The following is a 27,719-nucleotide window of genomic DNA, read 5'->3' as shown; positions in this document are numbered from 1 at the left end:
GTACAACTCATCTCACCCATCCCACCGCCACCCCCAAATAGCTCCACCACCGTTGTAGACTTTCCCGATCCTAAGCTACCCCCCTCTACTCCCTGAATCAGCGGGATTGAAGGATGTTGATTAAGCCCAATTGACACGGGTGCTCCACCCCTAGCAGACTGATCAATGGGGGCTCTAACCGTTGCTAATTCATAACCCTTCACCTCAAGAACTTGCCTCTTGGCCGGACTAAATAATGGAGCCTTAATCCAGTGCCCATATTGTTGACGTTCCAACGGCAGAGTTCCATTGCTTTCAGCTAGATTTCGCAATCCTTATCATCATGCAATAATATCCCACACCAAAAACAGATATTCGGTAATCTCTCGTACTGAAAGGATACCCACCCCTCTAAGTCATCCTCAAAGTTTACTTTTCTTCCTCGACACAAGAGGTGAGAGATATCTACCAAGACTCTAACCCACATAAAAGTACCTCCCCTCATCTCTGAATCATCCTGAGGAATAACAACTTCACCAATAGATTCACTGATTTCAATGGCAGTCTCCAGGCTCATAAACTTGTATGGCAGATCATGTATCTAAATCCAAAATTTAACTCTGTTAAACTCAACCTCCTTTATAGGTCTATTTCCTTCAAACCGTTGTATCACTACTAAGTGTCGATCATAAGATCAAGGTTCCCCAAGTAAAACTTTTACAGCATCTACCTCCTGGTCAAAAGTAAACAGGAGTATATTGTCTCCCACGTTAGTAATATGGAAGCTCGTCTTTATGCGCCAAAGAAGGCGAAACGTACGCACCACTGCCTCAATGTTCAGTGCCCTCTTTGTAAATAATTTTATTACTAACACACACTTTGGTGTCTGGTTTTTCTTTGATAGCAAGACTTTCTTGCCTCCCACTCCAAGAGAGACAAGTTATCACACTTGCGAGTAAGGTCTTCCATCTGCGGCCACCACAGAGTATTCCCACCCCAAGTAGAAGAGAAGCAAACCCTAGCCCTACTAGTAGCAGATTACTATAGGGAACAACCATGTCTTTCTCGAAGAGAAAGGTAATGGCAATACTACAGCCTAAGTTTGGGGAGCGGCGAGAACCCTAACCCTAGACCGAGAACAAAATTCACCACACGTTTAAGTGTATGTGGTGCCTATCTTAATTATAGTACCTTGTCCATTGTCTCTAAAGTTTATAAAGCTAATTATTTCCCAAATTGTGAACTCTATTGTAAGTGAAGTTAGGACATATATAGCCCCTTATCTTATATAATATAACTCAACAATTCCTAAGCAAAGACCAATGGAGATCGATTGTCACCTCGCACCAATATAGAGAAGGCTAGCTATGGCAACTTGAACATCCCAAGAAATTCCAAATTTTAATGTACATGAAAGGTGTGCAGAGATATATACTATCCCAACAATGAAAAACTTGCTTTATAGCTGTAGGGGTCCATATGTGAAGGCCACGACAAGTACGAAGCAAATAACAATTAAACCATATATGATTAGTCTAACATATATACGGTTGGCAAGGGAAATAGAATTGAAATGAAGCATATATAGAGTACTAGTATATATACAAGAGCAAAACCAATGCGAACTAATAGAAATGATTATTTATGTGCATGATATAAAATGCATGAGTAGTGCATGCATGGAATAATGCAAGTTTATAAAGCAAAAAGTCGGAAGCTAAGCTACAGTCGTTTACCCACACTAGGACTTAAGCTACCTATCATTCTTATATTTCTATCATTAACATTAGCTATATCACATGTTGTGAACGTGATTAACTAATACACCTATCTTACTGTGATTTGTAACTAATTCTAGAACCGTTAGTCAGTTTTTCTGTTCTGATTTCCCGCCAAATCGTATAACGGTAGAACTGCATAAGCCTATGTTCTCATTATATTAATATTAATTAATTCAATAAATTAGAGAGCTTCAATCCCAATTTTCTCTCTATTTTGTTAGATGCTTAATGCCTTTAAGCCTCTATCGAATGACATCCGTACTGGTAGCACGAAAGAACAAAGCCATATGGAAGCTAGCCACCCCTTCAAGACACATATAAGATCAATGTGGTATGAGTAGTCTTTAGTCTTTACACGTGCAAAGTCAATAGAGGTTATTACACACTCATTATTGCTTATTTTGTATGCATTTCTTTTTGAAATCATGTTTTGAAAATACAATTTCAATTCATGCAATATAGTATGCATATAATGAGTGTGTAATAATCATTACACATTTCAAAATGTGGTAGTATAGAGAAGCTAAAGCTATTATACAATGGAATTATGTATGCATTCCTTTTTGAAATCATGTCTTGAAAATAAGATTCCAGTTCATGTGATAATATGTGTACAATGTGTGTAATAAAGAGTGTATAATAATTATTACACATTTCAAAATGTGATAGTATAAAGAGGCCAAAGCTGGCTTCTAAAAAAAAAAAAAAAAAAATGCCAAAGGTATTATACAATGGATTGGAGGGTGATGCCAAAGCTATATCATACAAGCGATAGCCTATGACCATGAATAATTACAACACCATGTAATCTAAATTATACCATTTAATAGCAAATTGTTGCTATCAAAAATTCATCATATTTGTCATGATTACTGAGAAAGGATTTTGGTGAGATTATGTTGCATACTTTACAATAAATGAAAAGAAAGGTGTAATATTTCATTCACCATCAACTGTCACACCATTAATATTTGTAGATAAAATTTGTAATGGACTTTGTCCATTTAAAATTTAGATTTTTTTTTGTTTTTATAGATAATTTGTCACATCCATTTCTTTGTTAGTAATGGATACATATGGTAATAAACACAAACTCTCAAGTTTGAAAATCAAACAATTGAATATGTTTTACAAGTGTAAATTTGTATTGATGAATTTGTAGGTACAGTTCTCTATATTTAAATTCTACTACAATGGAATAATCTTCTAGTTCGATCTCCTTAGTCTTCAATTCAAGTTTTGCGTCGATGTAGTCTTGACTCGAACACAATATGTCCTCCACTTAGATTGGGAAGTGGATTGAAAGGTCTTTGGAAAGAAATTGCAATGAATCTCTTGCTGTACATTTGTTAGATATTTCTTATTCATTGTGTGTTCTTCAAATGTTCTTGATCTTCGAAGATTTGTGGTGGAAGTTCTTCGGGGGCTTCAAAGCTCGAATTCGTTAAAGTTTCGATGGATCAAAGTCTTTGAAGTTTCTGGAGGCATTGAAGCTTGATTCCAGTAGAACTTTGAAACTTGGAAGAATGATTTGTATGATTGTTCTTCAAATGTTCTTTGTCTTCAAAGATTTGTAGTGGAAGTTGCTTGGGGTTTAGAGGCTTGGATCCGTAGAGCTTCACTAATTTGTAGTTTCTTGGCTTTTATGGAGGTTTTTAAGCTTGATTTCAATGAACTTTTAGATCTAGAAGGATAATTTGAATGAATTTTCTTTGAATTTTATTCGTCTTCGAACATAAAGTTCTTGAAGGTTTTGGAACTTGATTCCGGCAGAATTTCAAGACCTCTGAATGTTTCTGAATCCCCCTCTACAAGACTAAGAAGGGTCTGTATTTATAAGAGTCTTGAAGTGTAACGCCCCAAAATCATAGGCAATAAAAGTATATTTAATCTGAATAATCCATAAAAATATTAAATAAAAGAAACTAGCAACCTTGAAACTGATTACAAAAGTCAGAGCTCTAATTCACCAAATACAAAACATCCTCAAAATAATTCTCCAATACAAAGTTTAATGCCATAAAATAATAATAAAATCCTCAGTTCCACAAAAATTAATTTGTAACTTCTGTCTCCCAAGAATCTCTACTCCAATAATCCACCTAATGTATCTGTAATGGGAAATAAAGGGGGGTGAGATAACTCAATAAGTAGAATTCACTAACATTGGGGTGTGGGAACAAACCTTTCAAATAAATAATTCTTTCAACAGATTCACAACTTATAATTCACCAATATTTTGTCATCAACTATTTCATGTAAAAGAAAATAATATCTTTATATTGTGAGCCATCATAATATATATATTGATACCATCACATAAACAATTCCCTAGGCTTTTCTCGTGGTCAACGTTTACGCCCCGTTGACAGGGTTGTGTTGTCCCCTTTTTGGGACTGGAACCTCCTTTCATCCCATTTCTCAAGGATGGCTCCTTTGGAACCTAAAAGTACACTCCCTTGCTAAGGAGCTTCCTTTTGGATCCTCAATAGTATGCTCCCTTGCTAAGGAGCTATCAAATGTGCACTGTCCCCTTTTGGGACCGTCCCTTGCTAAGGACTAGCTGCAGCATGATTGTCCCTTGCTAAGGACTAAATATCATACTGAGCTTCTAATCACGACTTGCCATAGGTTTTCAAAACAAATTCAATATGCTCACAAAATAATCCATTCATACTTCTCAAAATATAGAGACATATTCACACATACAAGTTTAAATAAAATTAGGTTGTCCCACAAGTTTTTCATAAAACGAATAGCCAATGTGCACATCAAACATTTGTAAAATATTCATTTATATATAGAATATCAACATATTCTTTCATATAAAATAGTTTAATAATTAACGCTGTTTTGGGAAAACCCCCAAAATTAGTAAACACCACTTACCTCTTAGTTGCAAAAATAAAGGAAATCAACCTCCCTTGAATCACAACAATTCAGTAGAATTAGAACCTAGCAATACCAAAAATAGGTTCATCAATACACAATTTCCCACTTCAAAATTTATTTTCACACTTAAACGGTTTTATCCTAAACAATATTAATATATCCAAAATCCTCCATTCATTCACTTAACTATCAAATTTACTATTGGAAGCCACGTATTATCTTAATTTGTTGCTTAGCATTCCCTCTTGATGCCATTGGATGTCCATTGACTCTAACCATTATATATATAACTATATATATTCAACTTAACATTGAAGGCCACGCGAGATTGCTTTAATCCATCAATCTAGTGCTAGAATGCTCTCTTGATGCCGCTAGGCATATACTGACCTTAATATTACATATATATATATATATATATATAATAATAATAATAATAAACCAAGTGAAAGCTACGTAAACAATCAAGCTTGGACCATGCTTAGTAGGGAATAGCATGGCAATACTTGAGGTAGCATGTGTAGCATGGCAAACTGTCAAAATTTATTTATTATTCTTAGTTTTTCAGCCTCAATGTTGGACTTAGAACTACTAGGTCAGTGCAGCTATGTAAACAATTGCTATTATAATATTGAAATAATCACTCCAAGGACCCAAAATCTATTACACGTTGAACTAGTGTGAAAGCAAAATAACCAGTCAACAATTGTGGCTTAGTGTAAATGCAATAACATAAGCATTCTTTTCACTTTAACATGGTGACCAAGTCCACACCTATTACTCTATTTGGCTCAATTTCAAGTCTGTATCTCTGCCTGACATATTGACCAAGTCTTTATCTAATATAATACAATTATAGGAAACCCTTTTCTATTAGTATAATGATAGTCTAGTTCCAATCAATTGCAAGCTATTGACCATACAAACTTTTAAATCTTGAGCATGAGAAAATCATACCTGAAGACTCCCACCAACGCCACAGTGGAGAAAGGCAGAAATTCAATTGTCGGCTGAAGCAAAAAGAAATCCCATCAGAAAAACACGTGTGACCTAAGAGGAAAAGGCTAGGGGTTTCAAGGCCCATATATGTACTTTTGTCACCTCACTTGGGCTTCATATTCCATAGAATTTATCTTCTTTTTAATACCTTAGGCCCAAATTTATTTAATCCATTTTAATTATAGGCCTCCATTAAAATTTAACGTATAATAATTTAATTGGTATCAAATTATGGGGTGTTACATGAAGAGATTTGGAGGCACATGATTGGCTCACACTAGTGATAGGTGTCATGATTTGAATGAAAGGACTTTATATCTTGTTCTCCAAAGGACACAAGGCATTATATGATTAGCCATAGTATTCTAATTTAAAATAACACATGGCAGTATTTAATTTGACTGCTCATGTCATTTTAAATTAAATATCAACATGTGTTGACGTGTGATTAACCCTCAAGTATTCTTTACAATTTTTATTTAGAAACACTTTGAATATTTCTATTGGTCTCTAAATAATTTCAATAGGACCCACTAAACAGCATGTGGCGCTTTGTGATTGGTTGCAAAATTCCCCCTTCTATACGCATATATATAATAACTGAAATAACAAGGCATAAACAATTAACCATGCTATACCCATAACCATTTTTATTTAATTTTGAAATAATTTAATCCTAAAAAGTCAATTTTCACTAGCTTAAGGAAATATAGTCATTTGATAAAGGGTTTACCATTTTGCAAAGAATGTTAAGTTTTACACTTAACCTTCTACTACTAACTATGAGATAGTTGACATGGAAGGCCATGAATGGGTTCCTACTTACTTCTTTATAAAGGATAGTTGTTACTTGTTATACACAACCATACACATACAAAATATGCTTTAGAATTGTGACTTAAAGTCACAATTTTCAACTTGGAAATGGTGACTTAAAATCAAAATTTCATTAATGCACATTTTACTTATGCATACAATTGTGTACAAGAGTGTATGTAATAAACACCAATCTTTCTAAAATTTAGCATGTGAATCGGTGGATGTGTTGTGAACAAATTTTCCTTCTCATTGTCAAATATTATAACAAACTTGATACATGTGGATTTAGTTACAATAATAATCATATGATGTGAAATTCAATCATTAGATTTGGGTGGCCTCTTGTAACATATAGCCAGTTAGGACAAAAGTACTCCATGCATGCCACATGGCACTTGGGCCATGTCATCCCCTCGTACCACATTACCATGTTATGTCATCATCATACATCTTTTTCTTTTTCTTTTTTCTTTTTTTGATAATCTCATCATCATACATCTTATATATGCATCAAAGTCCTACATCATACTAACCTGTAACCCATCCAATTAAAAAATTGAAAGGGAAAAAAAGATAGAATTATAGAGATTATGCATCAAATAGATGAGGGATGGCATGGCACAGACATGAAAGCATTTTTTTTTTTTTTTAAACCAACGAATTCATAACTACTAGCCCGTAGCCCATTCAATTAAAATTTTGAAAGCTAGAAAAAAATAGAATTGCAAAGATTGTGCATAAAATAGATTATTCGACATTAGACCAGTCATGAAGAAATAAAAACCCTATGGACAGCCTAAAATGTGCCCATAACCACCCAAAATAATAATAAAAAGGCCAATCAAATTTCACCACACGTAATACTTCTAAAAAAAATTCACCAGTAATAAAATTATCTAATGGGTAGAATTTTAATGATAATGCTAGAGATATTATAATTTTACTACATAATCTTTATAAATTACCGTGACAAATGAATGTGATTAGATTAGTAGAAATTTTTTTTTTTAAAGGAATTATTTGATTGGTAGATCCGAATACATCTTAATGAAGTATTATTCTAGAAGCAAAATTGCATTATAATTTTATAATATACATAATATATGTTTTTGTGCGTATCACTATCTTTGCATGTCCAGTCCCGCTGCCTCACTTAGTCACTTTTACACGCTCATAATGCTCTCGGAACTCCTGCTTCAAATGAGTCTCACTTCCGCTTCAATACACACACACACACACACACACACACATATATATATATATATATATATATATATATTAGTAATAATTATTTTTTTAAAAAAAAAAAAAAAAAAAAAAAAAAAGAAGAAGAAGAAGAAAGAAGAAGTAAGTAAACGTGAATGATGCTAATAAGGAAATAGGATAGATTTTTTTTAAAAAAAAAGTTATAATCAGTTTAGAATTTTAAATTTATCTAAAGAAGAAGAAGATAGAAGTAAAACTCAATGTAACTTATTTTTTAAAGTTATCTAAAGATGATTTATTTACAATTTTTTTTAAAAATATTTCAGGCACCTAATCTGAAATTTTTTAGATAAAAAAGTGTCAAGTTAGAACTCTACACGAATGTTAATCATAATTTTATATTAAATTTTAGTGTTTATCCAAAGAATAAAAGAGTGAAGGAAGAGATTGGATGAAGAGTTTGGATTGTAATCAAATTAAAGTTTTTAATCAACTTAGAAATTATAGGAGAATAAGATAACAACAACAAAAAATTATATTTATTAGCTAGATTGATATTTTTTTTTTGTTTACGTTATAATTAATATAAAAAAAAAAAAAATTCTTCCGTGAGATAAAAATAAATTAGAGTCCTAATTTTCTACAATTTTTTTTAGACACGAATTAGAGTCCTAATAATAAACTATTCTTTTTTAGTTTTTTTTTTTAAATCTAAAAATTTAATAAAATTTCTATAATTTGGTGAAGTCACTTGGCGCAACCATGGCTTCTAAGCCCAACTCTGATAATATACTATTCCTTTTTAGTTTTTTTAAAATCTAAAAATTTAATAAAACTAGTATTATACCCATGCAATGCACGGTTTAATAAAAAATATTTTGATAATAATAATATTAAATTTAATAACAAATAAAATGAAAAAAGAATTAATTCAAAATTTAAGATTAAAAAATAAATTGTACTTATACACTTAAAAGAAATTTGATTTGTATTTCTTATTTTGATATTTAAATCATTTGTTTTAGTGTTGATTTCATTCAAATGGTTATAAGTTATATCAACCCTAAATCAGCATATGTATCAATATGTAACATTCTAAATTAATAAATAAAAATATAATACTCTAACTTAATGTAACATTCTAACTTACTAATAAATAAATATAGCACCCTAACTTAAAGTAATGTTTGTAATCGTATTTTGTTTTAACCTTTAAGAACACATATATTATTTTTTTATAATAATAAAAAAACAAAAATATTAATATTACATATGAAAAAATAATGAATTCAATAATTGAAACGGTTGAAAACAAAATTAAGCCAAAACCTCAATTCATTAATGAAAAAATATCCAAATTTTTGAACTTAAAAAAAAAAAAAAAAAAAAAAAAAAAAAAAAACGGAGTTAAGTAAAGATAGACTTACATAGAATGGAAAGGAAGAATATAGCAAATAATTGTAAGTATATAGTAAAAATAATGAAACACCAAAAAACTGTGTGTATAAATAGTAGGAATTTTAGGTTGTGAAGAAGATAATATGAACAAAAAGAAGTATTTTAGGTGGAACTCAAATACTTTTTTTTTTTACTTTATTATTAGGAAAAAGATGACATAAGATGCAAATTTATCCATAAAAATAAAAATAAATAAATCAAAATGTAGGAAAAAAAATGCAAGTTCTGTCTTTTTTTCCTTTTATATTTTTTAAAGAAACATAGGAAAAAAAATGCAAATTCGATCTTTTTTTTCTTTTACGTTTTTTTATCTCTCTTTTTTATTTAAATTCTATCCTTAGATAATTTTATTCTATTGATTTTAGGCTTTGTTGATAACATTTTAGATAATCACAACTATTATAATTGTAAATCAAATACTACTTTCTTTCATTACTTGATTTGTCATATTTATCCAAAACATATGTATATATATTATGTCCCATGCGTTGCACGGTTTTATGAAAAAACTTATAAAATAATGTATAAATAATTATATATTTAATAGATTCAGTAAAGATAAAAGAAAAAATTATCAAGTTTAAATAATTATCTCACTAAAATAAAGGGTAAGATTTCTTCATAAAACTAAATTAAATTGATAATTCCAAATTGAATTTTAAATTGATAATTATTTTAAAAAAAAACGTACTAAACAATTGGTAAATATAAAATTAATATAATCTTGATAATATTATAAATTAAAATTAAAGTTGATAATTCAAGAATACATGTGTAGAATATCTTGATAATTTGATGTAACATAAAAATCAAATAAGAAAATTGTTAAAATTAATCTATTAATTCTAAGGAATTTTGATATATATATATATATATATGTCATTAATGTAGAAATTATCAAGTTAATGGAGATATATATTGTTTTTTGGAATAGATAGAGATTATCAAATTATTAGAGATATATATTGTTTATTGGAGTAGATTTATATTAATCATCTCTTAAAGAATTTGGATTATGCTTATCTCTTAATAATCAAGTTTTGTATCTTGATATTCTGATAAAATAATATTAATTTAATAATATTAAAATTTTGAAAATTTAGATGATAAATATTATCTAAATTAAATTTTTGTATGTTAAATATTATCCCCTAATTTAAGAAATATATCCTAACAAATAAAAAAATAATATCTAAATTTAATTTTTGTATGTTAAATATTATCCCTTAATTTAAGAAATATATCCTAACAAATAAAAAAATAATGTTAATCTAATTTTATTTAATGATAAGAATGAATTAGAGTCCTGGTAGTATACTATTCTTTTTTAGTTCTTTAAAAATTTAAAATTTTAATAAAATTTCTGCAATTTGGTGAAGGCATTTGGCGCAACCACGACATCTAAGCCCAACTTTTATTATATAGTATATGATTTCTATAATTTTGTGAAGTCACTTGGCGTAACTATAGCTTTTAAACCCAATTTTTATTATATAGTATATAACGATAAATTTATAATATAGGTAATAATATATGTTTTTGTGCATTTCACTATCTTTGCGTGTCCCGCCGCCTCACTCTTACACGCTCATAATGCTCTCGGAACTCCTGCTTCAAATGAGTCTCACTTCCACTTCAATACACACACACGGATATATATATATATATATATATATATATATTCGTTTGCATGGCACAATATTCACATCAAAAGTAGAATTTCCTCTCTCTCTCTCTCGCTCACTAGTGAGGGCATTGAAGAGATATAGAACAAAATGAGCGAGATAGTGAACGCGGATGTGCAGAACCCTTTTGCAAGTCCTTCAAGATCATCAAGAAGAGAAGATGAGGAGGCGGCTTTAGCATGGGCTACCATCATACAAAACCTTCCCACCTACGATCGCTTGAGAACTAGTATATTGCAATATGCTGTGGAGGGTGATCAGAACGATGAGGCCAAGATAGTGAACAAAGTGGTGGATGTTCGAAATCTTGATGCCAATGACAGAGAAGAGTTCATTCAGAGGAACTTCAAGGTTCCCGAGGAAGATAATGAGAAATTCTTAAAGAAACTAAGAGCTCGTATTGATGAGTAAGTTTGAGTCAACAATATTTTTGCTTTTTTTCCTTGTATCTGCATGTTCTTGTTGCTGTTTTGTTCTAGCTGATTGTGAAATTTGTTGTCCATGAATTCATTATCAAATCTTCTGATGCAGAGTTGGGATCCGACTACCAACAGTAGAAGTTAGATTCAACCATCTACATATAGAAGCCGATTGCTATATCGGCACCAGGGCTCTTCCAACTCTCTTGAACACGGCAAGAAACATTGCAGAATCGGCTCTTGGTTTGTGTGGAATCAGATTGGCTGAGAAAAGAAAGCTCACAATACTTAAAGATGTGTATGGGATCATAAAACCATCAAGGTACGTAATATCATCTAACAAAAGCTACATCAAGAATGGTTTCAAGATTTATTCTTTATAGTGGCATGGTGTATATAGTTGTGAAAAATATATATATATGTATGATGTATCAAGCTCCTGACACAATTCCAATGAACATTTTCATGCTGTTTTAAAGCATTAAATTTTTTTCTAAAATTTCATGATTTATTTTTCTGTTGCAGGATGACCCTCTTGTTAGGCCCTCCTTCATCTGGAAAGACTACCCTTTTGTTGGCACTAGCAGGAAAGTTAGACTCAAACTTGAAAGTAAGATATCAGAACCTTAATTTGTTTTAGATCACTTCAATTTTATTATCCAGTTGGTCAAGCCCTTAAATTTATGCTACTGTTTTGATCAATCAATTAAACCTAGCTAGTAACAATAGTGATGAATGTAAACATCATATTTTTGTGGATTAGGTGCAAGGACAAGTCACTTACAATGGTCATAGGCTTGATGAGTTTGTGCCAAGGAAGACATCTGCCTACATTAGCCAAAATGATGTTCACTTGGGTGATCTTACAGTTAAAGAAACCTTAGATTATTCAGCAAGGTTCCAAGGAGTTGGGAACAGATACAGTAATCAAATTGACTTATATTGTAATTACCTTTTATAAAAAAAAATTATATTACAAAACTAATCCTTGTTATACTAATTTAGATCTACTAACGGAGCTTTCATGGAGGCAGAAGCATAAGGGAATTTTCCCTGAAGCCGAAGTTGATCTTTTCGTGAAGGTAGTAGAAAATTGTTCAAAACCAATTAACCAAAATGTTAAATGTATAATTTTCTTTATTTTCTGGGTTTATTTTTTTTGTTGGTGTCCAGGCAATTGCAATGGGGGGAGCTGAAAGCAGTCTAATTACTGATTACACTCTCAAGGTAAGTATGAGGGTTAAGATTTGAGATTGTAGACTTCCTTCTATTATAATTGTCTAATTGTCAAGTTTTGGTTTCACCAAAACAGTGAACTTTGAAAATTCTAAATAAATTATATATGCATTTGTATTCACTTTGACACTGTTAACTACCTTCTTAAATGAGCACGTCTATGGGTATTTATAGTTGATCATCTTTTGAGTTGTTGCATATCTTAACTAAAGCAATGTAAATTGTTGTATGGAACAGCTCTTGGGGCTTGAAATATGTAAGGACACACTAGTTGGAGATGAGATGAAAAGGGGAATTTCTGGTGGACAAAGGAAGCGAGTAACAACAGGTTAATTTTCTTAATCTAACATTATACATGAAGTTATTTTCCACTTTCATTTTTTTTAATATTTCAAGAAAATGTTGATCTGAACAAAATTGAACCATGCATAATCAAAGTTGATTCTAAATCATGTGATTTACAAAACCCATAACAAATTCTATATGATATTTTATTTATTTAGCACTGAACAGCATATATTGTTGTTAAACAAAAGCAAGATCTTCAAAATAATATATATGCTGTTGTGAAACCTGTTACTTTCATGATTAAAAGGTTAATGAGTCCAAAAATTGAAATTGGAGTTCTTAATTGCCTTGATGTTCGTTCATGCCCAGGGGAGATAGTTGTTGGACCAACAAGAACACTTTTCATGGATGAGATATCAACTGGCCTAGACAGCTCCACTACATTTCAAATTGTGAAATGCATGCAGCAGATTGCGCACCTTACTGAGACCACCATCTTGATGTCCCTCCTGCAACCTGATCCTGAGACATTCGATCTCTTTGACGACGTTATTCTCCTATCAGAGGGTCAGATCATCTATCAGGGACCGAGAGAGCATGTACTGGAATTCTTTGAGAGCTGTGGGTTCGAGTGTCCAGAAAGAAAGGGCACTGCTGATTTTTTGCAAGAGGTAACTACAGAGATGCAACATATGGCAACATGAAAAATTCACTTGGCTGCCTTAAACATTTAACTAGAAGTGATAATTATAACCATATATCTCTGTACTATGAAGTGGAGGTCACTGGTTGGTCAATAGGCTTATTTTGAATCATTTCTACCAATACCTACCATAATCATTTACTGTTTGCAACTTGGCTACATTGCTGCACCATGTTATTAGCTATAGAGTAATTAGGAAGGTAAACTATATAATTGTCTAAGCTAAATGGTTCTCTTGGCATCGACTTGAAATCAATGTCCCTACGATAATTGCTAATATATAATGAATATGCCACATATTTGTGTCAAAAAGCTAAAATCCTTTCAATCTAATGCTTTAATATGCTGTGCATTTTTGTTGCAGGTTACGTCAAAGAAGGATCAAGAGCAATACTGGGCAGATAGGAACAGGCCATACCATTACATATCTGTTACTGAATTTGCAAGCCAGTTTAAGGCTTTCCATGTTGGTGCACAGCTTCAGAATACGCTCTTGATCTCATATGACAAGTTAGAAAGCCATGGAGCAGCTCTTGCTTTCTCAAAATACTCGATCCCAAAAATGCAGCTCCTTAAAGCCTCTATTGATAGGGAGTGGCTCTTGATCAAGAGGACTGCACCTGTTTATGTCTTCAAGACTGTTCAAATTATAGTTGTCGCAGTCATTGCATCAACTGTGTTCTTGAGGACTACACTGGATAACACATATGATGATGGATCCCTATATGTTGCTGCAATTATATTTGCCATGATTGTCAACATGTTCAATGGTTTTGCTGAGCTCTCTTTAGCTATTATGAGGCTTCCAGTGTTTTACAAGCAAAGGGATCTCTTATTTTACCCTGCATGGGCTTTCACCATCCCAAATTTCTTGATTAATGTTCCCATGTCAGTTTTAGAGTCTATAGCTTGGACAGTCGTGACATATTATACAATTGGATATGCACCAGAAGCTAGCAGGTAAGCTGAACTACACCAGAATATCATGATAAGTGCTTAAAATACTTTAGCATAAAGGACAAATATGTCAGTAGGAAAATTGTTTGATATGTACCTTTTCTTTTTCTCCAGGTTCTTCAAGCAACTACTGGTAGTTTTTCTGATCCAACAAATGGCTGCTGGGCTATTTAGGCTCATGGCTGGGTTGTGTAGGACTATGATCATTGCTCATACAGGGGGAGCACTTTCTCTGCTACTCTTGTTCCTGCTTGGAGGTTTCATCCTTCCAAAAGGTTTGTATTTTCTCAGCTATTTCATGATGATAAACTGTAGGTTGAGCCTTTTGACATAGATTGGAGCATTCATTTTTTTAATGTAATTATGCTTTACTAAAGGTTGCATTTTTACAGTCTAGTTTAAAATACAAATTCTTGAGTGGAAAAGCAAATCTACTAGCTTAGTTGAAACAAGTGTACATGCTGGTTTAATGAACTAACATAATGCTGCAATGATTGCAACAGGGCGTATTCCTGTATGGTGGTCATGGGGCCACTGGGTTTCACCTCTATCATATGGTTTCAATGCCTTAACTGTCAATGAGATGCTTTCTCCTAGGTGGATGGACAAACTGGTATGTCATTCAAACAATTATCATAAAATATTCCTTGTTAAATATGTTGCATGGTAAAAGGGCACTAAAAGTGCAATTGTGAAAATAACAAAGGAAAAATAGTATATGACCATACATATGGATTTTATTTCAAGATTCAGAAGACAAAATACAACTTCAGCACATCGCTTTTAAATAACAAAACTGAAAGAAAACTTGCTGATTAAATTGTTGCCATTTCATTGCAGGATTCAAACAATATTACAAAGTTGGGTGTGGCAGTGTTGAACAACTTTGATGTTCCCCACCACAATTACTGGTATTGGATTGGGGTAACAGCTCTCTTGGCTTTCACCATCCTTTTCAACGTCTTATTTACCTTCTCACTCATGTACCTGAATCGTAAGTTTATAAGAACCTTTTTAAGACTAACTTTATCCTCTTAATTTCATTCAAGGTAGAATATGTATGCCTCTTTGCTCATAGTTTAACTTAACATGTTCAAATTTCATGTTTCTTTGTGATAGCTCTTGGAAAGCCACAACCAATTATTTCTGAAGAACTAGGAAGTGAGCAATCCAGCATGGGAGAAACTAAGGGAAAACCAAAACTGCAATCTAATAGGTCCATCAATGAAAACCAGACGAGTAAGAACTTTAACCTTGCTCCCAATTTCAATCAACGCCATGAGTTTCTGACATATAATTAAAATCTACAGGAGAATTGCAATGCCTTGGAACAAGTGATGAGTCCAATACCAAGGAACCTAGCAGTATGGCTGCAGATGAGGTTGCTTCAAAGAGAGGAATGATTCTTCCTTTTACACCTCTAACCATGTCCTTTGACAGTGTAAACTATTATGTGGACATGCCCTCAGTAAGAATATATTCTTCTTGTTCTATATCTCATTAGTATTCTCAAGTTTAACTTGTAAATTCTCTATAAGGTATTATTTTAATTCTAGAATGTATTAGGACATCACTTCCAGTATCTAATTCAACTACATCACTTCCAGTATCTAATTCAACTACCTGAATGACTCTTAATGTACAGGAAATGAAGGATCAAGGTGTGAAAGGGGACAGGCTACAGTTGCTTCAGGAAGTGACTGGAGCATTTAGACCTGGAGTCCTGACTGCTTTGATGGGAGTCAGTGGGGCTGGAAAGACAACATTGATGGATGTTCTTGCAGGGCGAAAAACAGGGGGCTACATTGAAGGCGATATTAGAATTTCTGGGTTTCCCAAGAAGCAGGAAACATTTGCAAGAATTTCTGGTTACTGTGAGCAGACAGACATTCACTCCCCTCAAGTCACAGTGAAAGAGTCCTTGATCTACTCAGCTTTCCTCCGACTCCCTAAAGAAGTCAACGATAAAGAAAAAATGGTAAGAATCAAGATTATGTCAATAGCATGTCAAATGTATAGTTTGAATTTAACTACTGTAGCTAAAAATTTTCATTTGCCGGTTCTTTCCAGGCTTTTGTGGATGAAGTGATAGAACTAGTAGAACTCGATGGTCTTAAAAATACTATTGTAGGGCTTCCGGAAATCACTGGTTTGTCCACAGAACAAAGGAAGAGGTTGACAATAGCAGTGGAGCTTGTTGCTAATCCTTCAATCATATTTATGGATGAACCAACTTCAGGGCTTGATGCAAGGGCGGCAGCCATTGTTATGAGGACTGTGAGGAACACAGTGGACACCGGAAGAACAGTAGTCTGCACAATTCATCAGCCTAGCATTGATATTTTTGAATCCTTTGATGAGCTGCTATTGATGAAGAGAGGAGGACAAGTCATCTACTCTGGACAGTTGGGTCAGAATTCTCGCAAAGTTGTTGAATACTTTGAGGTATTTTATAAACTTCTTCTTAATAGAAACATAAATTAAAATAAATTCTAATTTCACCATTGATTTGTAATTGCAGGCAATTCCTGGAGTCACTAAAATTAGAGATAAACAAAACCCAGCAACATGGATGCTAGAAGTGAGCTCAGTTGCATCCGAAGTCCGACTTGGAATTGATTTTGCTGAGCATTACAAATCATCATCCTTGTCTCAGTAAGTATTTTACATGTCACAAAAACAGTAACAATTTCTGGAATTGGTAAGTTTTGTTGGTTTTGGATCTAACATTATATGGCATGAACAGACAAACAAAGGCTCTAGTAAAAGAATTAAGTACTCCATTGGAGGGGTCATCAGATCTCCATTTTCCTACTCAGTACTCTCAGTCCACATGGGGCCAATTCAAATCCTGCCTTTGGAAGCACTGGTGGACTTATTGGAGAAGCCCTCATTATAACCTTGTTCGATACTTCTTCACATTAGCAGCTGCCCTTTTTCTTGGGACAATTTTCTGGCAGGCTGGCACCAAAAGGTTAGCATATACGCCCACTCGGATTCAGTGGAGATTCTGCGGAATAAAGCCCAGTGGTATCATATTCTAGCTCACTATCTTATTTCTTGTGTTTTTTGTTTAGGGAGAACACAACTGATCTCACCATGATCATTGGAGCCATGTATGTTGCTGTCCTATTTGTTGGAATTAACAACTGTTCAACCGTGCAGCCAGTTGTAGCTGTTGAAAGAACAGTGTTTTATCGAGAAAGAGCTGCCGGAATGTACTCGGCTTTACCATATGCCATAGCACAGGTGAGAAAAAAGTGTTCACCAAGAAATAAAGATCAATTGAAGTGTTACAAATTAAATATTATGAACTTGTCCAAGTCTATTAAACTCTAACATTGTTATGCAGGTGATTGTTGAAATACCATACATATTTGTTCAGACAACATATTATTCTCTTATAGTATATGCGATGGTGAGCTTTCAATGGACAGTAGCAAAGTTCTTCTGGTTCTTCTTCATCACCTTCTTCTCCTTCCTCTACTTTACATACTATGGAATGATGACGGTTTCAATCACACCAAATCATCAAACAGCTGCTATCTTTGCATCAGCATTCTATGCACTCTTCACTCTCTTCTCTGGCTTTTTCATCCCCAAACCGGTAATTTCATTTCCACTGCTTTGTATAACCTTTAAAATCAGCACTTCTCCTCACATACAATTACAATTTGAACTTTCAGAGAATCCCCAAGTGGTGGACATGGTATTACTATATCTGCCCAGTGGCATGGACAGTTTATGGACTAATTGTGACACAGTATGGTGACATTAATGCAACGATCAAAGTGCCAGGAATTGTGCCAGATCCAACCATCAAATGGTATGTGGAAAATCATTTTGGGTACAACCTGAACTTCATGGGGCCAACTGCTGCAATTTTAGTCACATTTGCTGCCTTTTTCGCCCTCATGTTTGCAGTCTGCATCAAGACAATGAACTTCCAAAACAGATAGCAGAAGAAGTGTATGAATTAGAATGTGACCAATTAGTAGCTATTTTTTGCCACTAAAATTCTTGCAAATTTGTAAAGAATCTATGAGACCAGATGCTGGGGAAAGAACAAGCCAATAACGAATCATTTAAAAATTCTAACAAACTGATTGCATCTTAGCTTTGTTTTTCTTTTAAGATAAACAAAGTTATGCTTGAATCCCTTGTTCCATACAGGCTTACTCTATACTACATTTATGCTGTGCAGGTCCACACCGCCTATATATCACTGCAACACAGCCACCCACTTCATAGTTTTAAGAGATGATTTCTTTTCTTTTTTTGAAAACTACAAAAATATATATCAGTTTTATAACTTTTTTAGTCCTTATAATAATAGATTGACTTAGTGACTGTAGGTACTTAGAGAAAAGAGAAAGAATTGAAAAAAATTAGAAACAATTTCACTATCTCAACAGCAACAAGTAGCCATTGTGGCAAAGAATGTAATGCAGGAGCTTAACCAAATCTTATTTCAATATTTCACTTTAGATTTTCAGTGGATAATTTCAGATTGTAATGTAGTTATTTGTTTAGTTTGGATTGGTATCTGAGTTGGTTAGGATTAGTTGTTCATCATTACCCTTTGTTTAGGATTATCGGATTAGTATTTGAAATTATTTAGGATTATCAAATTAGTATTTGAAATTTTTTAGGATTTGTTTAGGAGAGTTTATCCTTATCTTTGTGATTCCTGGCAGCTGCATATAAAGCTCCGGATGATTTCCTTTTTATTGACAAACTATGATTATTATTATTGAGATTATTTGCAGAGATTGCATTGTGTTTGTTTGGTGGTGAATCCAAGCACCTTAGGTGGGAAGCCTAGGTTGTCCTACATCAGAATGTCAACTTGGAAAGAGGAGGGGAGAATGTCATTTCTGCTTCTCATCAAAACTTGGACCACTTAAATTAATTCTCGCACATCATTACTAAACGAAGCCAATCTTAATTCACACTATAAATGTGAATTAAGAAAAGGCAGTAATAATTAACTATTATCTTAGCTAGGTCCAGCCTTTGTAATTAAGAACATACTTGACATATGAGGTTCAGGAAATGGGCTGTCATATAACGGACCATAACATAGGGGCTGTCATGTGGAAGAGAAAGAAAAACAAAACAAACTGCATCAGCAGTTAAAGGCTTTACAACAAGATTGGAATTTGTGCTTGCAGTCTAACCCAAGAACCCAAAGCAGATATTCATCTTCAAAGGATATGACAAAAGCTCTTCAACTGCTTCACGTCTCACAAAAATATAAAGGGCAAGGCCATGCAAGTCACAACCTAGACCCTCTAAATCACTTCATCAAACACCTTGTGTACAATACGTCAAAACAAATTCACAGTAGGTTGGTGTTACCCAGACATAAAAGCCTACAATTACAGTCAAATTCACAACCTAGACCCTCTAAATCACTTCATCAAACACCTTGTGTACAATATGTCAAAACAAATTCACAGTAGGTTGGTGTTACCCAGACATAAATGCCAACAATTACAGTCAAATTCACAACATAAAGATTAATATAATCCAAACTAGTCCATCCATAAATATTCGCAAGAATCAAAACCTCCAAATTTAAAAATACATAAATAAAAAACAATTTTAAAAAAAAAAAAAAAAAAACAATCAAAATATCGGAGCACACAAAGAGTACTATGAAAATCTATTACCTTACCTGGATTCGAGAGTTGTAGACTAACACACTTACAAGAACGTTTGGACAAGAAGTGGCTGAGATCATCATCAAAATAACCAAACCATAATGGATTAGAAGATTAAATCCATAGAAAATTTTAAAAATAAAAATCTTTGGCAAAGTTAGCAAATCTCACCTTCAAACTGTCTTCGCAAAGTTAGAGAGAGAGAGAGAGGATTGAAGGAAGCAGTTCAGTGCAGTGGCGTTGCTGTATGCGAAGAAGCAGATCAAGAAGTTGAAAGTGGAGTAAAGGGACACAATGGGTGGCAGGCAGAGGGTGCAACCAGTGCTGAAAGTAGGAATGGGTTGCAACTGAGGGTGAGACTTGAGAGGGTGAGGGAGGGGGGTGGATAATTGGTAAAGTGAGCAATCTTATGGATTTTTATTTCTAAATCTTAAGTTAATTCGTGTTTTAATAACAAAATTTTAACAATAAAAAGGCTATACCCTCCAAATATTTTCAAAATTGTGTCCATTTAACTCGTTAATTTTTAAAATATATTACTTAGCACTTATCAAAAATATATATTAATTAGCAAACTTTTCCCTCTATTATGGGAAACATCTTGCATAACTGTAAAGGAAAAGACTCATGAAGCTGTTTTTTTTTTTTTTTTTTTTTTTTTTTTTTTTTAAGGTTATTACAATAAACTGAGGTGAGAAACCTCATTTTACCAAGACAAATGGTTTAAGAAATACCAGGAAAAGGTGCATAAAGAAAATTAAGAGAACAAAAATTAATAGCTCTAAAAACAAAACATAGCATTAACAAACAAAAGTCACTACAAATAATTAATTTACAAAGAAATGACAATAATCAAAGCAAAAAGCCACTACAAAGAAATTGCTTTTTTACCACCCTATCCAAATTATACAAGTTTACGGCAAATTTCCAAGCATGCACAAAAGCTAAGGCAAAGACAGCACAGCTAAATATGGGGGAAGAAAAAGAGGGGGGGGGGGGGGGGGAGAGGGAGAGAGAGAGAGAGAGAGAGATCGCTTCTTAAAAGATTACATTGAAAGATTTTCCAATTAAGTTGATCTGAATGAAAAGGATGCTAAGAAATTTAACACAGAAAAACACCAAGCAAGGCTCTGTCAAAATACTTTTTACCATTAGAATCCTTGGATACTTAGCATCCACGTTTGAAATATTGCACAAACTAATTAAAAGAGACTGTCTCCCTAATTAAAAATGTCAGTTTCAGATTATACCTTTTACTCAAATATAAAAACTTACAAAGCAATGTCGGTTCCAACCCAACTGTATCCAGTATCTTTGGATATTCCTTTTACCTTCATTACATCCCTAAGCTCACTTACATTGTCCCATTTCCCAGCAGCTGCCAAAGTATTGGATAGTGCAACATATGCCCCAGGCCGACCATCAGCATTCAACTTAAAAAGTTCATTTGCAGCTATGCTTGCCATCTCAACATCACCATGCAGCCTAGATGAACTAAGCAGAGCCGCCCAAACATCAGAATTAGGCTTTTCATGCATCCCTCTTACAAAATCCCATGCTTGCTTTAAACTTCCTGCACGTCCTAAGAGATCAACCATGCAAGCATAATGCTCCATCTTTGGTTTCATCAAGTAATCTCTCTCCATGCTCTCAAAAATTTTCTTCCCTTTATCAACTAGCCCAGCATGTCCACATGCTGATAGAGCACTTAGGAATGTAACATTATTGGGTTCAAGGTGGCTGTTGTTTTGCATCTTGCTAAAAAGCTCAAGTGCTTCATCTGGAAATCCATTCTTCCCATATCCATCAATCATGGAAGTCCATGAAAACACATTCTTATCAGGCATGTGGTCAAAAACTCTCCGTGCATCATCAATTCGTCCACATTTAGAGTACATGTCTACTAGAGCACTTCCCAATTTAATGTCAGTAAAAAGTTCAGTCTTCATAAGTTGACTTTGGACTTGTTGACCAATTTCAAATGCTGCCAACACAGAGCAGGCCCCAATAACACTAGCAAATGTAGATATATTAGGCCGAAAGTTCAACCGTTGCATGTCAACATAAACCTCAACTGATCTCCTAGCATATTCAATTGATTTACTGTAACCTTCAATCATTGCATTATATACAACTAGATCTTTTTCCATTGTCTTCCTGAATATATCTTCAGCGTCTTTCACAGAGCCTTGATTCATGTAACCAGAAATCATAGATGTTGAACATATCACATTCTTTTCCAACATCATATCAAACACAGTCCTCGCATAACCAACCTTCCCATGCTTAACATACGAGTCAACAAGTGCTGTATAAAGAACATCATCAGGTTCAACCTCAAATTTCACTATCTGTGCATGCACCAGCCTTCCCAAACTACACAGCAAAGGCACTTCACAAGCACAAGTAGATGCCTTTAAAATCATAGAAAATGTAAACCCATCAGGCTTTTCACCAGAATAAACCAACCTACGAACCAAACTAAGTGATTCTTCGACTAACCCATGTTTAAGATACCCACCAATCATATAATTATAAGCAGAAAGAGTTGTCTGAGGTAATTCATCAAACACTTTGCGTGCATATTTAATATAGCCACATTTCAAATGCAATATGAGGAGTTTGATGGAGATATTGGTGTTGGGTCTGAACCCAGTTTTGAGAATATGGGAATGTATCTTTTGGCCATAGGAAGGGTTATCTGAGTTGATGTATTGCTGTAGAGCAGAGGATAAAGAGGTAACAGTTGGATGAGAGAAAGAGTCTTGTGTTGGCAGGAAAGTTTGGTTTGGTGGGACCGGGAGGTTGTGTTTCTGTGATGATGAGAAACAGGAGGGTCTAATTATGGGTATTCTAGCATTTTTCATCTTCCCATTTGATCTGATACGAACTGCTTATGAGTCACTTGAGAAAGCATAGTCCCCAAACCTCACACCATGGGGCATTTCTAACAAACTGAAAAATTAAAAAACAAATTTAGCTAGGTTCAAATCAAAATCACAGTTGTTGAAAGGAAAAACAATAATAATATTAATAATAAAGAACCTAAAACCTAATACAGATCAACATATTTTGAAGAAAACAATAGCGATAAATACGAAAACAAAAATGAGAAAGACAGAAGAAGAAATATGTAGGGGCGTTGGGCAGCAGCTGAAGAAGAGGGAATTGGTGTTTTTAGAGACATAATAAGGACCCAAGTAAGAAAATTTATTTAAATAAAAATATAAATCTAGAGAAACAAAACAGCATAGTAAAAATAGAAATAAACAATAATTCCATAGTTGGGGGAGGGAAGTCAAATCCTAGACAAATCCATCAGAAACACCAGGAAGTGCAAGTTGACTATGGTTCTTGGCAAAGAAAAGTTAAAAAATGAAGGAGTTTAGACTTTAGATGGATTTCAAAATTCGAACCTACAACAGCAACTTAAAAATAAAAAGCTTTCTCCACTAAGCCACAACTTTCATTTTTGCATTATTTTAAAACTAAATCTTATATATCACTTTAATTCAGTCACGTTTAGTGTAAAACATACAAACACAGAGTTGAAACAAAACCAAAGGATGGCAGTGAACACTGAACAGCACCCCATATTACATCATAAAAATGGGTATTAAAGAATGTCAATATGCATGAAATGCAGCCCAAATTACATCATCTAGAAACAACTTGGACACAATTAGGAACAAAACCCATGAATTAAACATAAGCCCTTGATTTAAAGTCCAAAGGATGAGAACACAAACAATTGCAAACATAATATAGCTACTTATCTTAAAGAACATTGAAAGAAAAATTCTTATTTAACTATAAAGAGATGGAAATAAATAGGGTCACTATATGACCAATTATCATATTTCCTGAACCACAAACAAGAAGAACAATTTATAACAATCTCTTTTTTCTCTTATACTATGCTTATTGGTAGTATTATACACAGCAATTAATTTCATATGATTTTCCCTAACCATCATAGTGTCATTCTAATATCCTTCAAAAATATACAAGTAATTAAAAAACTCACAATTTAATGGGCTTATTTAGAAAGGAGATATATACAGGCAGTTTTATTTTCACCAGGATCCTTCAGCTAAAGGTTGGCACAGTGATATTAAACAATTCATTGTTGAGCTAAGACTGTGATAAGAGGACAGTGAAGGAGGAATGTACTTATTTTTGCTGATATAATAGAATGTGTATTACACTATTACTCCTGCTAGTTACCATTTTATGCCAAAATTTTAGCAGGAAATGGGATAATCCCAACATCAGAGGTAAGTTGTCAGCTACTCCCAACTGCTATTACCTCCTTTCCTTTTAATACGTGCTTGGGTCTCTTTCCTGATCCCCTAGTACTCTGAACTCTTGAACAGTAAACAGCAAAATAACATAAAAACACAATACTTACCTCAACTTAAATTCTCAGCTCAGAACAAAAACAAATCTACTATCAATCTTTAGTTTTGCCCATGAGCAAAATAAAAAAATAAAAAAAAAAAGAAAACATGAAAGATAATCTTAATAATAAAAAACAAAAGCAAAGACTATTATTCCATTGAGAAACATTTATTACTTGGTTGATCAGACATTAGAAATCTAGACACAAAAATTACACTATCCTCGAAGAGAATCAAGAGAGCAGTCCTTTCTTTATTAATTCTACATCATATTACACACCTGTTCTGCTTTCAGACATGAACTCAACATGGGATGGGACTACAGCAGTTCATCCATTGGAAGAATAATAAACCAGAAAGGATCTATGTTGATGGGTTCCCATCGCCACTGAACGCCAAGCAGCTCTAGATTCATGGCCTACTAATTCTAACAAGATACTTTTATCGGGCAAGAGGAATGAGAGAGATATTTTAAGCATTCCATTAAGTTATGTATCAACATTAAGGATGCTGTATATCAAGCCCAAGCGGCCAACTGACACAGTTAACTCTTACAGAAGGTCTCTATGTTAACCTTTCTAGGAAAGTGGAATTCATTTTCCCTTTTCAAATATAATTGGTGGTCCAAGAAGTTCAAAATCTACTTCCCTTTTCATAAAATTATTAGAATTAATAATACATCAGATACTTTTTCTTATATGTTCAAAATATACTGCCTGCAGTACAGGGGAATCGATAAAACAAAAATAAGGAGCAGTTGCTAAATTAGTATTTGTGAAGATAAGCCCATTTAAGACATTGGAGAAAATTATAAATGTGGAAGACAATGTACACATTACTTAGCTGGTAACAAATGATATTAGCTATCCTAATACTACGATCATCAGGAGAACCACTTTTCCAACCTTACCTAGAAGAATCAAATGTTTACAACACAGTGGTATTACAAAACATACCACAAAATGCTTATAATACAGTGCCATCATACTTCTAGAGTTAAACAGATGCGTTCTAGTTATAAATACTCATTCTTTGCTAGAGTCACCAATTGTGCTTTTATGCTTGTATTTTACAGTGGTATTAGACTCTCAGGAATTTTCTACTTACAAGTTACAACCAAATAACACAACCATTGCTGAAAAATCTTAGAAATGAATACCCCAATCAACTTCCTGTCCACCACAGAAACTCTGAATTTCAAAAGCGTTTAGAATTCTTTAGTTCTTTAATCCCTTCATTACAAACAGTGGTTGAGACTTCGTATTAGAAGGCACGATAATTCCAAAAACTTCACTATAAAAAAAAATGTCTGAATTAAGTATGTAAATGCTGCAATTATATACATTCCTATTAGAACTATAGTTAAATGATTAAATCCATAAATTCCTAAATAGTATCAGAGCGGAAGGTCCTAAGTTCACGAGGAGTGTTAGAATTATTGTTATATGATTAAATTCACCATTTCTTAACGGTTTAAGTTGTTGGGACAATCAGCATTTTAGCTCTCTTTCTACTTGCCTGCCTACCATACTATAGTCCTCTTGTCATATCCCCCAAAATGCCCGTCTCGCATCTCCACGTGGAACTGGAATCTCTCAACACAATATACATTGTCTCGCTGTCTTCGGCAGAATGGGCTTTTAACAAATCCCATTTTCCTCTTTTTTTCTGGACTTTTGATTAATATGACATAAGGTAAGTAACCTAGCAGGTTGAAATCCAATTCCACCAATAAAACTTTGAATCATGAGTTCATGACTTTCACTCATGCTTTTTTTTTTAAACTTAAGTTTTGATATGTGCCGAAGCTCGATCAAGATACAGAAATCATTGTTAGCCAGAACTCCTCTCCTATACATTTATCATCGTTATTGAAAGGCACAAACAATTGATACGTTTTTTTTTAATCCTTTTTCCAAAGCTGTTTGATATCAATTATGTTACATTCAGTTTTAATAATTGTAACAAACAGAACATTAACAACCGAAACTTTAACAACTTCAGCCAAATGATTAAATTTTCAACCAAAAAATCAAAAACCCAATTCGAATCTAAACTCAAAAAACAAGCGCTCAGTCACATACCTCAAATAAATCGAAACCAAAACGCAGAATCACGTGCCATTTTATCCGGGTCGGTATGTATGTACGGGCTCAGTGATTCTCCTCTGCTGCTGGTACTTGAAGTGTGCTGGCTTTTTCTATTACAAACAATTTTATTTATGTTTGTCCAAGACCAGAAATTCTGAAGAGGCTTGGGCTGAAGAATTCAAAATTTAATTGAATTTAGGCTAGGTTTCAAAGAGGAGTGGAGAGGCTTGGGTCCCAGTTTAAGAGGAATATGGATCTTTTCGAACTTGGGCCTAATTATTGGTGGGTTTTGATTGAATAACCCAAATCCCTTGTATGAAACTTGAGAGTGAAATGAGCCTCCCTCCACTCCCATTTAAAATACTCTTACTCTCTCATTTTTATTAGATGTGAAAATACTAGGCAAGTGAAATATCTAAAAGGGTTTTGAAAAAAAAAAAAAAAAAAAAAAAAGAGCGCCCACCACATATCAATGTTGTTGTCATTCTTTCTCTCTAGTCCCACCCTGCCATTCTTTGAGGCTAGCAATGGCAGCTCCAACGATTGGAATCTAATGTTTTCATTGAAATCTCTCTCTCTCTCTCTCTCTCTCTCTCTCTACTATGTTGTACCATACAACTTATATGGGTTAAGTCACGATATGGGATACAAAACAATGCAATGTAAACGATACCATATTTATTCAAAAACTAAGATACAATACGTCAAAAATATAATAATTAATTTTAATTCTAGGTATTTTAGACAATTGGTGTTTATTTTAGATTTAAAAAATTCATTAATGCAAATATCAATTCTTAAACAATAACTGACAATAACATATATCAATTCTTTATACTATTCTATAAGAGGACTCTTCTATTTGGGGTAAATTTTTTAGTTACTCCAAAATACACAACTTTTAAAAACTTTAATATATATATATATATATATATAAGAAATACAAGAAAAATCTGAGAATGTTCTTACATTTTTTAAATGAACAATGACTTAAAAGGTAATTGCGAATTGAATCAAATTTATCTATATGAGAGACCTATGCAATTGAAAAGTGGGTATAGAAAAATTTAAGTTTTCCTTCATGTTTGTTTGGTTGAATGTGGAAAATTCTTTTGTTTAGTTTTTTTTTTTTTTTTTGGAG

At 33.3% G+C, this 27,719-nt stretch overlaps 2 protein-coding genes and 1 long non-coding RNA gene across 6 annotated transcripts; 1 reads left to right on the top strand and 2 right to left on the bottom strand.

Moving 5' to 3' along the window:
- Positions 1-3,663: 3,663 nt before the first annotated feature.
- On the bottom strand, positions 3,664-5,667 carry LOC126725372 (uncharacterized). Its single transcript, XR_007655444.1, has 3 exons — positions 5,610-5,667; positions 4,650-4,715; positions 3,664-3,871 (listed from the first exon to the last, which is right to left on the bottom strand). It is a non-coding gene; the product is annotated as an uncharacterized LOC126725372 (long non-coding RNA).
- Positions 5,668-10,840: 5,173 nt separating this feature from the next.
- On the top strand, positions 10,841-18,524 carry LOC126725370 (ABC transporter G family member 29-like). Its single transcript, XM_050430070.1, has 21 exons — positions 10,841-11,226; positions 11,351-11,560; positions 11,764-11,848; positions 12,002-12,161; positions 12,244-12,320; positions 12,412-12,465; positions 12,712-12,802; positions 13,132-13,433; positions 13,830-14,425; positions 14,537-14,697; positions 14,926-15,035; positions 15,263-15,416; positions 15,542-15,661; positions 15,733-15,890; positions 16,068-16,400; positions 16,493-16,867; positions 16,944-17,077; positions 17,169-17,396; positions 17,500-17,671; positions 17,775-18,029; positions 18,109-18,524. The coding sequence occupies exons 1-21, from the start codon at positions 10,910-10,912 to the stop codon at positions 18,379-18,381; spliced, it is 4,365 nt and encodes a 1,454-aa protein (XP_050286027.1). The 5' UTR covers positions 10,841-10,909; the 3' UTR covers positions 18,382-18,524.
- LOC126725371 (pentatricopeptide repeat-containing protein At1g28690, mitochondrial) lies at positions 17,704-26,928 on the bottom strand. Of its 4 annotated transcripts, none has more exons than XR_007655442.1 (5): positions 26,573-26,928; positions 21,364-23,043; positions 20,260-20,412; positions 20,098-20,158; positions 17,704-18,365 (listed from the first exon to the last, which is right to left on the bottom strand). XR_007655442.1 is itself a non-coding variant. In XM_050430072.1 (3 exons), the coding sequence occupies exons 2-3, from the start codon at positions 22,953-22,955 to the stop codon at positions 18,353-18,355; spliced, it is 1,605 nt and encodes a 534-aa protein (XP_050286029.1). In that variant the 5' UTR covers positions 22,956-23,043; positions 26,573-26,925; the 3' UTR covers positions 17,704-18,352. The 4 variants fall into 4 exon arrangements, 1 of the variants encoding a protein (XP_050286029.1); XR_007655441.1 differs by having other exon boundaries at positions 20,103-20,158; positions 26,573-26,927; XR_007655443.1 differs by having other exon boundaries at positions 20,103-20,412.
- Between the last annotated feature and the right edge of the window lie 791 nt (positions 26,929-27,719).

The sequence above is a fragment of the Quercus robur genome, chromosome 5 (assembly GCF_932294415.1).
Source record: "Quercus robur chromosome 5, dhQueRobu3.1, whole genome shotgun sequence".
Taxonomy (NCBI): Eukaryota; Viridiplantae; Streptophyta; class Magnoliopsida; order Fagales; family Fagaceae; genus Quercus; species Quercus robur.
This window is presented reverse-complemented; position numbering and strand designations above follow the sequence as displayed.

What these genes read in the sequence shown, in the direction of transcription:
- LOC126725370 (XM_050430070.1), top strand. Translation starts at nt 10,910, where the DNA reads ATGAGCGAGATAGTGAACGCGGATGTGCAGAACCCTTTTGCAAGTCCT. An exon ending in GGGATCATAAAACCATCAAG is followed by an intron (nt 11,561 to 11,763) that starts GTACGTAATATC and finishes TTTCTGTTGCAG; the next exon opens with GATGACCCTCTTGTTAGGCC. An exon ending in AAGGAAGCGAGTAACAACAG is followed by an intron (nt 12,803 to 13,131) that starts GTTAATTTTCTT and finishes GTTCATGCCCAG; the next exon opens with GGGAGATAGTTGTTGGACCA.
- LOC126725371 (XM_050430072.1), bottom strand. Translation starts at nt 22,955, where the DNA reads ATGAAAAATGCTAGAATACCCATAATTAGACCCTCCTGTTTCTCATCA.